Source organism: Notechis scutatus, chromosome 4 (genome assembly GCF_049901735.1).
Source record: "Notechis scutatus isolate UNSWTSFEM ecotype Mainland chromosome 4, rNotScu1.2, whole genome shotgun sequence".
NCBI lineage: Eukaryota > Metazoa > Chordata > Lepidosauria > Squamata > Elapidae > Notechis > Notechis scutatus.
In genome coordinates this window covers 126,731,481-126,746,972 of record NC_142012.1, presented here as the reverse complement: position 1 = coordinate 126,746,972, position 15,492 = coordinate 126,731,481, and the positions used below count along the sequence as shown (strand labels likewise).

General features: G+C 37.3%; 1 protein-coding gene across 2 annotated transcripts; it reads left to right on the top strand.

Moving 5' to 3' along the window:
- The first annotated feature begins 516 nt into the window (after positions 1-516).
- SNORC (secondary ossification center associated regulator of chondrocyte maturation) lies at positions 517-15,066 on the top strand. Of its 2 annotated transcripts, none has more exons than XM_087964828.1 (3): positions 517-2,652; positions 11,301-11,480; positions 14,926-15,066. In XM_087964828.1, exons 1-3 carry the CDS (start codon positions 2,580-2,582, stop codon positions 15,033-15,035), a joined length of 363 nt encoding a protein of 120 aa, XP_087820954.1. In that variant the 5' UTR covers positions 517-2,579; the 3' UTR covers positions 15,036-15,066. The 2 variants fall into 2 exon arrangements, with proteins under 2 accessions (XP_087820954.1, XP_026540642.1); XM_026684857.2 differs by having other exon boundaries at positions 11,298-11,480.
- Positions 15,067-15,492: the final 426 nt, after the last annotated feature.

Genomic DNA, 15,492 nt, shown 5'->3' with positions numbered 1-15,492 from the left:
CTCAAGATTCTGATTAAAAAATGGATTTTTGCAATTTGAACTTTGTTCTATAATGGATAAGGCTGTCATAAGCTGTGATTTATTAGAAGCTTTTCGAATTTTAGTTTGGACAGATGTTAATGTTTAAAGTAAATTCTTTGCAGAATTAATACTGATAGGTACAATTATCCAAATGCCAATTAATTATCTTAACATAATGATCTTAACACAGGTGGCTTTTTCCCTTAACAGGTACAAACTGAGTTTTGAACTGAAACCCTCTAGAACAGTGATCCCCAACCTTTTTTATGCCGCGGCCCGGTACCGGCATCAGCTGGGCGCCGCGCCCGGTATCGGCATCAACTGGCGCCGCCATCTTTGATGAAAAGTGCTTCCGGTGAGCTTTCTACCAGGAAAAGCTCACCGGAAGCACTTTTTATCAAAAAGATGGTGGCGCCAGCAACCAGCGGCCCGGTAAGACTTGTTCCAGCGGACGGTACCGGTCCGCGGACCGGCGGTTGGGGACCCCTGCTCTAGAATAATAATCCTGGGAAGTATGATACAATTGTTAAGTAGTATTTCAATTTACAATGTTCAATGGTGCTGGGTCATTTAACTAGTTTTAATGCAACTCATTTCAGAAGTATTATCTTGCTGGAAAAAGGAATAATGCTCCAGATCATAGATGTTCAGATGATGGTATTGTAGGATGTGCTATGATTTTTGCTGCTACTGTTTATTTCTTTAGATTTTTTTATTTTATAAGCCACTTTGTGCCAATATACCAAATGAGTTTATATATTACCTTTTTAAATATCAGTTCACCAAACGAACATACAGTAGTGGCAGCCTATGCTAGGCCAACTGTTGTCTATCTCTGTGGTGCCAAGTAATAAGAAACATTTTTTTTCACATTTTTCCAGTTAAAAAGTCAGGTGTGAATAAAAGGGAGTATTTGCCAGGGGAACAAATATGGCAGTTAGAGATGTGGAAAATTTTTGACTGAAACTTTGTGAGTTCAAAACAGACTGTTTTGAGGATTTTGGAAGTGTTTCAAATCCAAAGCACTTCCAAAATGCTTGAAACAGTAGTTTTACATATGAAATGGAAAAGTTGCAGTTTCACATGCAAATAATTTGAATCAAAACAGTTTGAGTGACCCAAGTGGCAGAAAGTATCTTAGCCTTGAATTTCAGACTGACTACAGGAACACAGTGAAGTTTTTCCTTGCAAAATTACCAAGCTTTTATATGCATACTGATATAAATTATGATTCAACAAGAACTAATTTAACTTCATTTGAAGGTAATTCAGTATAGTATTTTGGCTATTGAACTGGGGCTGATATACACAATTTGCAAGGGAAAGAAATTTAATTGTAATATATTTAATAATATAAGTAAAATGCCTAGAAAAACTCAAATGGAACTCTTATAAAACAAAATCATTGGTCTTTAATAGGAATAAATAGAAAATGAAACATTTATTTAAAAACTGCCATTGTGCCTCCGTATAACAATTTACAACAATCCACTTTTCAAAACTGAATCCTATAAACTGAAGTTAGATCAAGGATGGGTCCTTAAAATATTTTTTCACACTTCTATCAAAAATAAAAGCACACCATGATGAAACTAAGTTATTTGAACAATGCATACTTTTCCCAGTAAATTGACCTAAACAAAAGTCATTCATTGCAGTTTGAATGTAAAATTGCTGCAAATAATTTCAAGTGCCTAACTGATTTTAGCCGATTTTCTAAGTGCTCATGTAAATAAGTATGCTAGAGCGATTTTCTTCCTAATGAAAATTTGACTTCTACCTCTAATTTATTTAAAAATACTTTCTGATATATATTTGAATGTAAGGATTCAGGCTTTTCAAGGCATTGAACATTTCTGGAAAATTCAACTATCCCTCATCATGTATATGATTCTTTCAGGTTAAAGAAATTTGGTCATCCCTTAGCAAACAGGAATCGCAAAATGTCCAGAATTTAAATCAGAGAATGGTTAATAAACATGGATCTGATACCTGGGATATATTTTAAACTCAATCAAGAATTGTTAGATAACGTTGAATTCAGAAACTTCTAACATCTGTTACTTTAAACATTATGTGATTGGCATCCTTCTGTTTTGCACTCTCACCCTATGCAAACACATGCCTATTTTAAGTATAGAACTGTCTAATGAATAGGGTTATTCACTGCTATCCTAAACTTAAAATATGTAGTCCAGTTATTGGAAGCCTAGTGCAGCCTTTGGGGTTTTGCAGTTAACTGCCAATTAATGTATGCCTTGCTCTGTTGGGGCAGGATTGAGTTTCCAAGGGCCAACTGTAGAACTTGGGGGTGGAGAAATAAGACAAAATTGTTAGAAGGTGGAACTGCCTTCTGGCTTAAATCAGTTAATCAGCCAGACTGCATACATAAATGAGGCTGTAGAGTATTTGCCATTCTGCTTATGTCTATTTCTACATATGTAGAGATTTGAGAACTGACTGGACAAGGTTTTGATTTAGCTTCAGAAAATTGATTCCTAATTAAGAATTTAGAGAGTTTGAGCATTCCCAGAAGCATCTCACTTTTTGGAGAGGCAATGCCCCATACCAAGACATTTCACTTCATCCTACTGACACTGTCTGGAGTCCTGCTCTCTCTTGTAAAAACTGGTAAGTTGAATTTCTTTGTGGCCAACATTATAATTCAAATAGCATTTTCCCCTTTCCCTTTCCCTGTGCATTCTTAGAATTCTGAATTTCTTTTCTATACAGGCAATATATGGATAATTAATATGTTATAATTATAAAAACTTGGATGAGATTAAAATTTACATGTTTATGACAGTAAGGTTGTAATTAGTTTCAGTTTGGTCATCTGGAACATAATTCTTAAATGAGGGTGGAACTTAAATCTTTATTGATACAGTTAACTTGAGTGTGTTCAGAAAAAGTCATAAACACGGGACATGGTTTAATTTTAAACTGGGAATTATTCCATTTTAATGGAAGTTTTTAATTCTGTATGTGTGAAGATGAGTGTGATAGCGTTTGCTGAAACGTAAAAAAATTGTATGAGCCACATGTAAGTTTCTGTGACATTCTGGGAAGTTTTATCTCCACATGGTTAGCAGAATGAATTATGAATTTATGATAGCAGATATATTACAGGATGTTTAGTTTGAATAATAGATTGCAGAACTGATTTGTGGATGGGTTAATTTCTCCAATTTGCGTAGTATTATGAAATTATTCAAATATCAGTGAGATTCAGTATTATAAAAATTTATAGGAACAGATATTACTATAAAAAGTGTTAGTATGGCAGTGTGTGCATGTCCCCCTCCTGGAAAATAAATGCAGAATAGAATATACATTCAGATCTTAACCATGAACCAATACAACTGCTGAAAGCATTGAGGATACATACAATATTCCTCCAAGCAAAATGAATACTCATGTTCAGAGAAATAATGGGCTTTCTTTTAGTACTCACTCTCCCTTGTTTCTCTCCCATTTGAAGTACGTAGTTCTCAGAGATTTCAGACAAAAAATACATTCTTGCACTGATGTTTGAGATTTCTTTACTTGGATTATTTGGTGGGAATCACACCTGGAATCTTCAAATAAAAGAATATGCATTGTACCACTGACCCATAGTCACTTGCCCCTTCTTGTGTACTAGAGAAGAATTTTGATGCAGACTTTGATTTCAAGGTTCTCCGTCCAGTGAAAAAAATTTACGCTGTGCAGATATTTCTGAAAATAAATGTTATTTTGATTACAAGTACAAGTGGGAGAAGAATATGGAAGTGGAAGAGGTTTCAGAATATCATAATAAATATATATTAAATGATGTATCTTTTTTTCTCTCATTTGGATTCAAAACTTGGCAAATGTTAAGCTTTTCAGTTTTTTATTCAGCATTGTACATTTGTCTTGCTATTTTTAGAACTCTTAAAAGTTGGATAGTTTCCTATTAAACATCAAAGAAGATTAATCTCTGCTTTTCACATAAGAAATTACACAAAAAACTCATTTCTGTAAAGTTATGACATTATTTAAAACAAAACAAACTTGTTTGCAAAATGTTTCTTAAATATTTGATAATGATATGATAATAAATGCGTGCCAGTAGTAGTTAAGGCATTGACCTAGAAACCATGAGACTGAATTTAGTCCCATTTTAGACATAAACTATTTTAGACATAAACGTTGCATAATTTGGGCCAGTCATTTTTTCTCAGCCTTTGGAAGGAGGCAATGGTTAATCACTTCTGAAAAACCTTGCCAAGAAAACTGCAGGGACTTACCCAGACAGTTTCTAAAACTGAACACCAGCAGAAGAAGAAAAAATGAATGAGGATGGTTTACTTTTGATGTAATAAAATTTAAAAGACACTCAAGAAGAAAATTTGTTTCTGTTAAAGAAAAGTCACGTTGATTCACTCTCAACTCCCGCTAGAGGAAAATAATCATGAATTTTTTTTGCAACAATATGGGCATCACTTGTCATTGCCTTCATTCAGGATGCTTTTTAACTAGCTGACAACCTTTATATTTATTGGTGGTCTTTTGACCAAGTATAAGTCCTTTCTTAGCTTCTAAACCCAATCAAGATAAACCAGGAGTTGGAAATTTGTAATCAAAGGTATTTTTTGTGTGAAATTGTATGCTGAAATATGCATAATGGATCTTAAAATTATCTAAGAAAAAACAGATCAAGCTAATCTGGCAAGTGTTGCTTTTTATAAATCTGGGTTAACTTCTGGCAAGCAACTGCATTGTTTTCAAGATACTTATGCTGATCGCTTTATGATCTGCTCTACAATTTTTCCTGCATGCTGTTGGTTTTAATACTGCATACAAAATTCCACAGCCAAATGGAAAATATTTGTAAGGGAATAAATTAACGTGTCTAGTTTTTCTGTTTTATTTTGTTCATGCAGCATTTGAATATAGTAATATAATTAGCATGCATTTACCAACTGGCTTGTTTTTAACTAATTTCAATTCATGTGCACTTGTAACTGAAGCTTACAACCTAGTGCACATTTGCAGGGAGTTCTGAACAATGATCAGTAGCAATGATCAGTTTGATTAGGTTATACAGATAGTCCTTTACTTACAACAGTTCATTTAGTGACCGTTTAAAGTTACAATGGCCCTGAAAAAAGTGACTTATTACCATTTTCACACTTATGACCATTGCAGCATCCCCATGGTCACGTGATTTAAATTCAGATGCTTGACAACTGACTCACATTTATATGGTTGCAGTGTCCCAGACTCATGTTATCCCCTTTGGTAACCTTCTGACAAGCAAAGTCAAACGGGAAACCAGATTCACTTAACTATGTTACTAATTTAAGAACTGCAGTGATTCACTTAACAAATCTGGCAAGAAAAGTTGTAAAATGGAGCAAAACTCAACAAATTTCTCAGCAACATAAATTTTGGGTTCAACTGTGGTTGTAAGTTGAGGACTACCTATATAGTATGCATTATGGAGATGACTTTTTGCCCATTGTGTTTTGATGTTTTTTTTTTCAAATGATTTTTTCCAGCTTGGTTGTGTGGGGCAAGGGGGAATGCTGCCGAGCTCAAACAGAATGATGAAAAGGGTAGGGCCAGCATGGTGGTATGCCTAGATGGTCATTATAGAGAGACTTCTTGTAAACAAGTTTTGTTTAACGTTCAGCTCTGCTGACCCAGGACTCAGAACTGCACCACAGTCTTCCCTTGTGCCTCCGAAGAAGGGTTTCATTCATCCACACACTGGCCACATGCCCATGATGGCTACCAGGATCCAGACAACCCACTGTTAGTTTCCAAGAGCATTTTGGTCCCTGATTTTCTCTGTCGATTGCTCAGCTTTCAAAATCAGAGTCATCCAAGCTGAGTAAGAAGATACTCCAGTTAGCCCCAAAGGAAACATGGAAGCAGTTGAGTCAAGTGTCCGTGCGGGTTTTTTCCTTGCTCAGTCACAAGCTTATAAAGAGGAAGCAAATAATAAAATAATAGTTGTATTATCCATTTTCTTTCGGCTAATAAAGGCTAGCTTGAAGTAAACAGGCTTAGTGCTGCTTGAAAATAAGTGAGCTTAATGTGTGTAGAGAGTTCTGTTCTTGATTCCGAGAAGACACAATCCCAACTCCTGTTGTGACCTGAGCAAAAGTTCACTTTTTGTATATTTGTATATATTGTATATTTAAATTCAGCAGACCTATTTTTTTCAAAACCAATAGATCCTTTTTCCTAACTACCATAGCCACTTTTTTCCTATATCGGTAAAGCTGAAGAAAGCTAAAAATAATTCAAAACACTCTGCATTAAAACAGTATTGCTATTTTGGTTATGTCAAATTCCTGCCTAACGCTCAAATAAGGAGACAATCCTATATCAGAAATTTTAGTGGGATGGAGATGACCAATTCCATATCATAAGATTTCATAGCTGCCAATATTTCAACCTCGGAAGGGACCTGTTGGTTTCCAGGTGCTCTGCATAGCCCAACAAAATTGTTTTGCTCCTGTCTTTTCTTCCAGGACAGGATTGTCTCCCTCAGATTCTAATAAGATGATCTATTAGGGCTGCGTTTTGTTTCATGTTTTTTGTCTGCCTTCCAGTCATTATCGACTCTTGGTAAATGCCTGGACAAATCCATGCCGTTGTTCTTGGCAAAATTTTCAAAAACACTTTTGCCCCTCCCTCCTCCTGGGGACTGAGAGGGAAAAATATCACAAGGTCACCCAGTTGTGCCTGAATCAGGAGTAGAACTCATAGCCTTCCAGTTTCTAATCCAGCTGCTTTAATCAGTACACCAAACTGGTTTAATCAAACAAGGCATCCAAATGATGGTTTCTTACATTTCTTTAAAGTTTGCACTTTGAAGTGTAGCTTTTATCATCCAATTCTACAAATATTTCAAGGACCGTATATCAATTTTGATTAAGTGGTGGGTGGAGCAGATAATAAGGACAGTTATTCAATTCACCCTTGTTTGTTTGCTTAGAAGTTCGCAAGAACAGTTGAAAAAAAAAACTGTCAGCACATTACTTATGAGTCTTACTAGATGGACTGGGATATATTCCTAGGCCAGTGTATATATACAGTAACTCTAAATTTAGTAAGAAACATATTACTCAATGGGCTGACCTTCCAACCACAAACACCCCCCACCCTCCACCCCCATTGCCCCTACTCAGTAAAACCATTCTCGAGAGCAAGCTTTTGTATGAAATGTTTAGCTAAATTATTCACCTAATGCAATCTTACGTGTGAATTTCAATGTGAATTCCATTAAGCTTATTCCTAAGTAAGAAAGTAATAGAATGCATCTTTATTAAGCAGCAGAGGAAGAATTTCCTCACTTCTATCTCTCTCTCCAATTACGATCATTGGCGCACAATATAGAAACAAACTGTCATCTGGAAAAACATAGTTATAATTTGTGCTTCATGTTGCATGCATCAGCATAGTTAGGCCTTTTCACCTATGAAGTTGTTCTGGTCTGCTCTTCATTATTTAAGCAAATACACTTATGAGGTGCTGATGCAAAAGGAATTGCCTGCCCTAAAATATTGGGGGGAGGGGGGAGTTGAGGGCTGGAGATTATAACAATTTTATCATTTTTACAATTACATGACTGGATTTGCCCTTAAACATAAGAGGAAACCCCTAAGCCATGTATAAGATATAAAAATTGCAAAGCGAAACAAAATGAAATGAAAAACGTTCATTAGAATAGAATTGCTGGTGGAGTTATTGACTGAGGCATGGGAAGACCAACATAAGGTAGCTTTTTTAAAATATGTCTAAAATACATCAACAATGAAGCTTGATACACTGCAGAAAATAGGTTCTTTCAAAACACAAGGCCACAATTCCTTCACACCACCTCCAAGTGGCCATTCATTGGTAGTGACATAGAGAAACAAGTCCTTCTTGACCATCATACCTACTCCAGTGACTAGGTAACTAGAAGGGCTGTATAATTTTAAAGAGATCTTTTTGGCATGTCCATATATCTATGTAAATTCAGGCTGGCCAGAGCAAAGTCCTGCATATCGGCCATCTTGCTAGGATAGATTGAAGTATAGCCATGGTGGCTTTCAGAGAGGGAATCTTCTTTCCCAACAATTACTTGTACTATCAAAGTAGACTTTTTGCTAGAGAACTTTTATATCATAACAACTGAAAGTGGATTGTGTTTTAGTATCATGTTAAGCAAGTCCTAAAAGAATAGGACAATGATTTGGTCGGTCCTTCCTTCCTTCCTTCCTTCCTTCCTTCCTTCCTTCCTTCCTTCCTTCCTTCCTTCCTTCCTTCCTTCCTTCCTTCCTTCCCTCTTGTTTGGTGCAATTCTATTGATCGACTAATGTAACCCTATGGAAGGATTGGTTTATCTATATAAATGTGCACCCACACCCCCACAAATCGAGGCTGTGTTCCTGCTCTGTTGATGTTCCTTGGCTACTCCTGCAGTCCTTTGGTCCAGGCCTTATTTTTACACAGGTTTTGTTATATGATAAACTGAAAGGTGGTTCCAGTTTACAGCTGGGTGTGATATTTCCACTGCTTCAACAGGGCCCTGTAGAATGTCTCCAGTTCTTGCTAGGGCCTCTGTTTCAAGCTGTCTAACAAAACGAGCTTTGATTCCTGCCTTCTGGGCCTACCCATATATAAACACAAATGGCTTTTCACTTTCTCCAGGGAAGCTTGGGGGGGGATGGACATGAATTGCAGCATCAAAGAAAATGTAATTTTCTTAGAACCTCACCTCATAATTGCAAAGGGGGAGGAGACTCTGCCCCCAGTCTTCCTTAGTCCAGCAGTTTGTCACCTGCCTTGATTGGCAGTCGAACTGCTGTATCAAAGGCAAGCTTCCATTGCAAAGAGGGGGAGAGAATGTAAGGGTAGATGTTTCATTAAGCGCACCACTGTACTCGGTGCTTGCCATCTCTGTGGGCCAGCTGGTTTTCCTTTGCATTTTTTTTTCTAATGAGCTTTTTCAAACTGTACATTATCAGCAAACAGAGGCTTTCAGAGGGCAAATCAAATCAAATGAAATATATCTAATATAGCAAATCAAAAGCTATGGGGACAAAGCTCCATGACCTTTTTCATGGAGATACATCAGATTTCTTAAGTTCTTTGGAGAATTGAAGCAGCATTGAACAAGAACTGGACATGTTATTAGAAATTTGTGTCACACTCTCTTTGGTTTCATTTGAGTTCTCCAAGATGGCATAGACCAGACATGATTAGCACAGCCAATAAAGAAACACTGCAGGTCATTAAGGGTTTGTGTACAGAAATCCTGCAGTGAAAATTAATTCCCGCTGCAGATGCCTGAACTGAGATTGAAGTTGTTATCTACAATGGCCATTCCTGAAAATGTTGCCAACTGTGCCCAGCCTGATACCCTCCAAAATGTTTGATTTCAGTTCCCAGCAGGAAGGGCTAATACAAGCATTGCCTTTTGTCTTTTTGGTGCAAATGACAATAAAAACAACGTTTTTAGCCTCAAAATAAAAGTAGTCCCCAGCTAATGACCACATTTCAGTTGCTAACCATCTGAATTTTGATCACATGATCACAGGGATGCTGCAATGCTCATTAGTGTGAGGACCAGTTGAAAGTCACTATAATATATTTATATTATTCCCAGAAGTGTTCAATGCTGCAAATGGCATTTTGCCCATTTATTCTGCCTCTCCACAGAGCTCTATTTCCCTGTTTTTCCAGTGCAATTGTTACTTAAAATACCTTTTTCCAGCATATATGTCCATATCATTTGTAAGTAGAAATATGCATTTTTCCTACCATGTGTACGTCATGTAATCAGTTAACACATATAATGAAGCTGTGCAAAACCTTATGTGGCTATTTGATGTGTTTTCTTAGAAACTCAGATAAGCCACCTCGGGAGGATAGTCAGCAAACTGTCTGAAAAGCTGACAAACTCTGGCAACAAATGATACATACCCAGAGCCACAATATTTTTTAGTTTTTATATGTACTTGTTTTAACATTTCAGTTTACAAGCCCCTGTTTAGGTGTTCTTAATTATCCCATTATAAGAATTATGCTCAAATTTGCTATTAATTACAGCATGTGCTCACAAAAAAAATGAAAAGTATTTCTTTAATATCATGCCTATTTTTATTGGCCTTTGTTTGTTGGGATGGGGAAGATATTTTCAAAATAGTTTGAATCAGATGCCTCAATCTAATCTCACATATACATTTGATAGTTTCCAGTTTATATATCCTTAGTTGTCTTCCACATGCTATCTAAAATTTTAACTAAATGTAGCTGTGGATTTTAAAAACTACTCTGGTTGCATGCCTTCTGAGGCTGACAAGCAAAGTTGAGAAAGTCTACATTGGGGGTGGGGGGACCGGGTGGGGGGGGGGGGGGGGGGCTTGTGCAGGCAAAACAGAATAATGACCAGAATTCACTCCTCCTCTGCTTGGGCAAACCAAGATACCAAGATGAATCAAAGAGGAAAACCTGGAATTTGGTCTCATTCCGCTGATCCCTGAAAAGGTTAAGAAATTCATCCTTCCCATTTTAAAGAAGATTTTTTATTATTGCTTTCCAGTTAACAAATATTTATTTTATAAAGTTGCAAGGTATTATTTATTACATAGATTACTATTTGATTGTTAAAAACAAATCTATTTGTTTGCTAATTCTAATCTCCTGAAATAGTCCACATGTGATAAAAAAATTAAGATTTAAAACCAAAAGATATGGAAATTTAAAGGACATACAAATTCTAGAAAATATAATTGGATTGTTCAAAAATCCATTTCAAGCAGACTTGAGCATCAGCCACGTTGTCCCCTTCAAATCTCTCTTCGCCTTCTTGCCTATGAAAAAAAAAATCATTTGCACACCAGCTCCTGAGTTGCTTACAGCCTTTCTAACCAGCAGGGGGCAGTGCTCTCTATTTTTTGCAGCAGTTGGTGTTGGAAGATGTTTTTGAGGTACAGCACTACTGATTGTGGCTTAAGACTGACTGGCAGAGCAAATTTTCCGGCTTTTTTTTGTGTTTGTTTTTTTAACCCAGTGAAAGCCTCCTGAGCAGAGTCCTCCCATGGGCCTTTTTCTGTAGCTGTGCTACTAAGGCTGCTAAAGGAGACATTTTACCTTAAGAAAATGTTCTTTTAGAGAAGACCTTATTCCCTTGGAGAAATTCAGAAAAACTTAGTTTGTCTGCTTATTAATGCTCAGCTGTACCGGCACTTTTTAGCACAGCTTTTAGCCAAAAGACTAAATGATTTGTTTGTTTGTTTTGTTTTCCCCAGCAGAATATTCACAAGGACCTATCCCAACATTGTGGAATGATCCACCAGAGCTTCCATCAGGCGGAGGAGCTTTAGAAACCACCTCTCCTGCCCGCTTCTCAGATTCTACAGGATTCCCATCATACACATCTGATTATGAACTGGAGGACACAACCCATTTCCACCAGCTGGAGAATGACAATGGTATCCGTCCTTGGCAGTGAGGCTGATTATTGGGAGGGTCCTAGTGACATCTTGTCAGGCCTTCTAATGAAGGGTGGCAGAACTTACAGACACCCCCCCCTCCCGGGCTACGTGCCCATCAAGGAAAGAATGAAACCATGTGTTATTTTCGAGTGGGTCCTGAATATAATATAGCACTTTTCTTTTCCACTGGTTGGCTACTATACATAAAGAGGCCTGGCTGGCTATATCAATCCAATGGGATCTTTTAGGATCATTTTTGTTCCTCTATTACAATTAAGTTTACAATGGTTTAAGGCAGTGGCCCCCAACCTTTGGGGTATCAGGGATCGGCTCCATGGAGAGAGGTTTTTCTGCAGAGCGGAGGGGGGCATGGTTTTGTGTGCTGCCTGCATCGCATGGATGTGGCTTCACTTGTTTGCACGGCCCAGTTTCTGGCATGCTGCAGACCAGTGCCAGTCCAAGGCTGGAGGTTGGGGACCCCTGGTTTAAGGGAGTGAGTTAAGGGGAGAAAACTGTTTCCAGGCATTTCTGTACTAGAAGCAAATTGCATGTAACTTTTAATTGATGGAATGCAGGAAGCAATATGTTCATTTGCAACCAGTCTTGAGATATCCTAGCTTGCATAGAACAATGGGACCCAACCTGAGGTAAAGCTGGACTTTAGTTGTGCTAGTGGAAGTCTGTTCAGGGGGTACCCAAACTGATTGGTTGTGAGTCCTTCCCATCAGCAAGGAGTACTGCTTATGGCAAATGTGCACCTGATATCTTAGAACAGGGGTAGCCAACTTTTTGGACCTCAGGGACCACCAACCTCATAATTCTAAATTCCGCGGACCAGAGACCTTGGGAAAATCCCCCAAAAAGTCTGCAGGAAAATTCCCCACTCCATTTTCCTACTGATCAATCATTCTTTTCTTTTTTTTTTGTAAATTTTATTTGAGTTTTCACAAAAAGAAAAGAAATACAAATAAAACATCTTTTTTGAAAGCAGCATAATCCCGGGTTACATTTCTTCGTACAGACACAAATTCAGGTTCATGCTCATTTTTATATTCTATTCCATATCTTATTACAATTTTACATTTTCTACATGGCTTCTCCCCTCTTTTAATTTCCTCAATTTTATTATATTTATTTCATCTCAATTCAAATCATTATATTTATATTTTTTGTCTGTCCTGTTTCAATTGTCTATTATCTTTTCTCATTAAACAAAATTTCTCCTGTAGTTACTGATTGGAGTATGACGCCTTTATATCTTTCCCCTAAAGTTATAACACTCAATATAATACATAACTTCCATTTGGATTCTGCTTGGTACATTCTTAAACTACACACAGTATTCTTAAAAAGAAAAAAAAAGAAAAAATTATAAATGTATATAATTAAAACAACATTCCATTCCAATTCAATTCTATCATTAATATTGATATTCATTAAGGTCTTAATGTTTTTCACGTTACTTTTCAATTAAATATCATACTTCTATGAGAACAATTATAAACTTTCCATAGTTAATTCCCCCCCCCTTCACTTATATAAAACATTGACTAATTAAAATGTTCCCGTTCCTTCCTAATTCAATTTTCTCATTTATTTTATTTCATTTACTTTATTCACAAACATTTCACTAAATTACACTAACTATTTTATCCCTCATTCTAATATGTTGTTTCCAATTTTCTAAAGTTATTTCTATTACAAATATAACAATACAATCTTATGTAACTTTACAGAATCCCTTTTTCAGTTAAATTTTCACCCATTATCTCTAAATAGGTGCTGTTTCTTTATATCTTGCTCCGGACCCTTGTTACTTCTTTTCCTTTCCTTCTTCCCTCTCTTCTTGTCTCTCCCCCTTTTACCCCCTTGTCTCTCTACCTCTATTTCCCTCTTCTGTATTCCCCTTTTCTGTTGCTTTCCAGTATTATACTTATTTTTTGAATTATTTTTCTTTTCTTTGGTTGTTTTTTTAAGTCTTAAATTCTCCATCCTCTTTCCCCCCTTTCCTTTTTCTTCCCCACATAGAGTTACTTGTTCATTAAAGATGACTTCTTCTTTGTCCCTGTCTTCTTGTTTTGTAGTCTTTTCTTGTTGTTTCTCATAGTTCCAGACCTCCATTTCTAGGAATTGAAAAACGAAGCCAAAAGAACCCTTCCCTTCTTGTGCATCTTCTTTGTACTTTTTAAGTTCCATTTTCAATTCATCCAAAAGTGATGCCATTGTAGAAATTTTTAAACAACCACCCGATTGATTTTAATCATTCAAATATAATAACCAAAAATCCAAAAGTCACCAGGTAATCCAAATACACGCAAGCTGTTTCTTTTTTTCCCACTTTCTCTTCCTGGGGTTACTATTTAGTTGCAAAGTTTCAGTTAAAATGTATCTTTTAGAAGTCTTTATTGAAATTTTACTTTAGATTCTTTTAAAGTCCAGGCAGTCTCCTCCCTCTTCCAGATCCTGCCCTTATTCTTTCTCTCTCCCTTCCTGCTTATAGAAGAAAGTTTTTAATGTCCAGAAATTTTATTGTCTCTTTGGCATTTAGTTATATTTTCAGCTTAATTGCCTATTGATGCCAAAGTGGATTTTTCCAATTTCTTATTTAGGTCTCTTAGTTGTCAATATAAGGAAGGAGAGAGAAGAAAGAAAAAAAAAGCCAAACCTTTCCCTTTTCACTTTCTTTCGCTGCTTCCGACTCTTCTTTGGGAGCGATGTTATTTCTTGTAAAATTTAAATTCCAGGGTACCTTAGTTGTTCCTTTTTCAACTTAGCCCAGTCAGCCAAAACTTTCACTTCTTATCTTCCCCCTGCACGTTCTTTTCCGGTTGAGTTCTTCTTTGAGATGGCCATTTCTGACCACCGCTCCTACTGCCTTCGGGAAAGGGAGTAATGGCCAGCTGAGGAGGAGAGATGCAGCTCTCCTCGACCCTGCTGGCGGTCTCCCCCCTCTTCACCACCTCTACAGGGTGGCTTAGCCCCGAAACCAGCCGGCGAGCCCAGGCAGAAACCGTGCACGATCGCGGATTCGTCTGTCACCAAAGCCCTTCAAACCGGAAGTCCTGATCATTTTTAAAGTATTGGCCTTCCCATGTTGATCAGGGTTGTCTGCAGAGGGGATCAAAAGGACATAACCATATGATCACACTCTTTAATATGTATCATGGGCATCCTTTACAGAGGGAGCAATAATTCCCTATCCAGGACAGCAGTTGCTTAGCTTTTTAGCTCTAACAAGGATCACCTGGTGGTGACCCAGGACTGGGAATGCAACATACCAGCCTGGAGCTTTATTCTCCTCCTGCAGCTGTGGTTTTAGGCATAATCTACCAAAATAATTATATTGGCCTTTGAGTGTATCTCATTTTTAATTAATTTACTATTGCATTGTTTGCTGAATATGCCAATCCAAGTGCTCTTCTTTCTTTCATCTCATCTGCAGAGTCTCTGGGTCCTGGGGCTATCGGTGCCATAGTGATTGCTGCTCTGCTGGGAACGTCTGTGATTGTGGCCTTGATTGTTATCACTCTACGAAAATGTTCTTCTTCCTAAAATTAATAAAACGTGCTTTCCTCCCCAAGTATACTCTTGTTGAACCTTCCTTTCCTCCATGCTTGCATGTTTTGGGAGAGAATAGGAAGAACAAAGGTACACCTGCATTTCAGAGGCCAACCTGTCCTCAAGCCACCTTGCACCACGGACACAATGCTTTTCCTTTCATACAAAAGACCTTGAAAATTCCTAAAATGTCTAATAATTGCAGTTGGTTGTTGGGTGGGAAGTACATCTAGACTGACCGAGAAGCTGCTACAACCATCAAGTTCCTGACAAGACGACGCTTGCACCACCAAATATTATGAAGCCCATACATTACTGAAAGGCCACACTACGTTCATGCATGCACTTAAAGGCACATATTAAAAATGACTGTGAAGGCTTGATTGCGAAAGCAAAAGTAAAATTATAACCAGCAGCTTAGCTTTTGATTCCTGAAATACTAGTGCTAGGG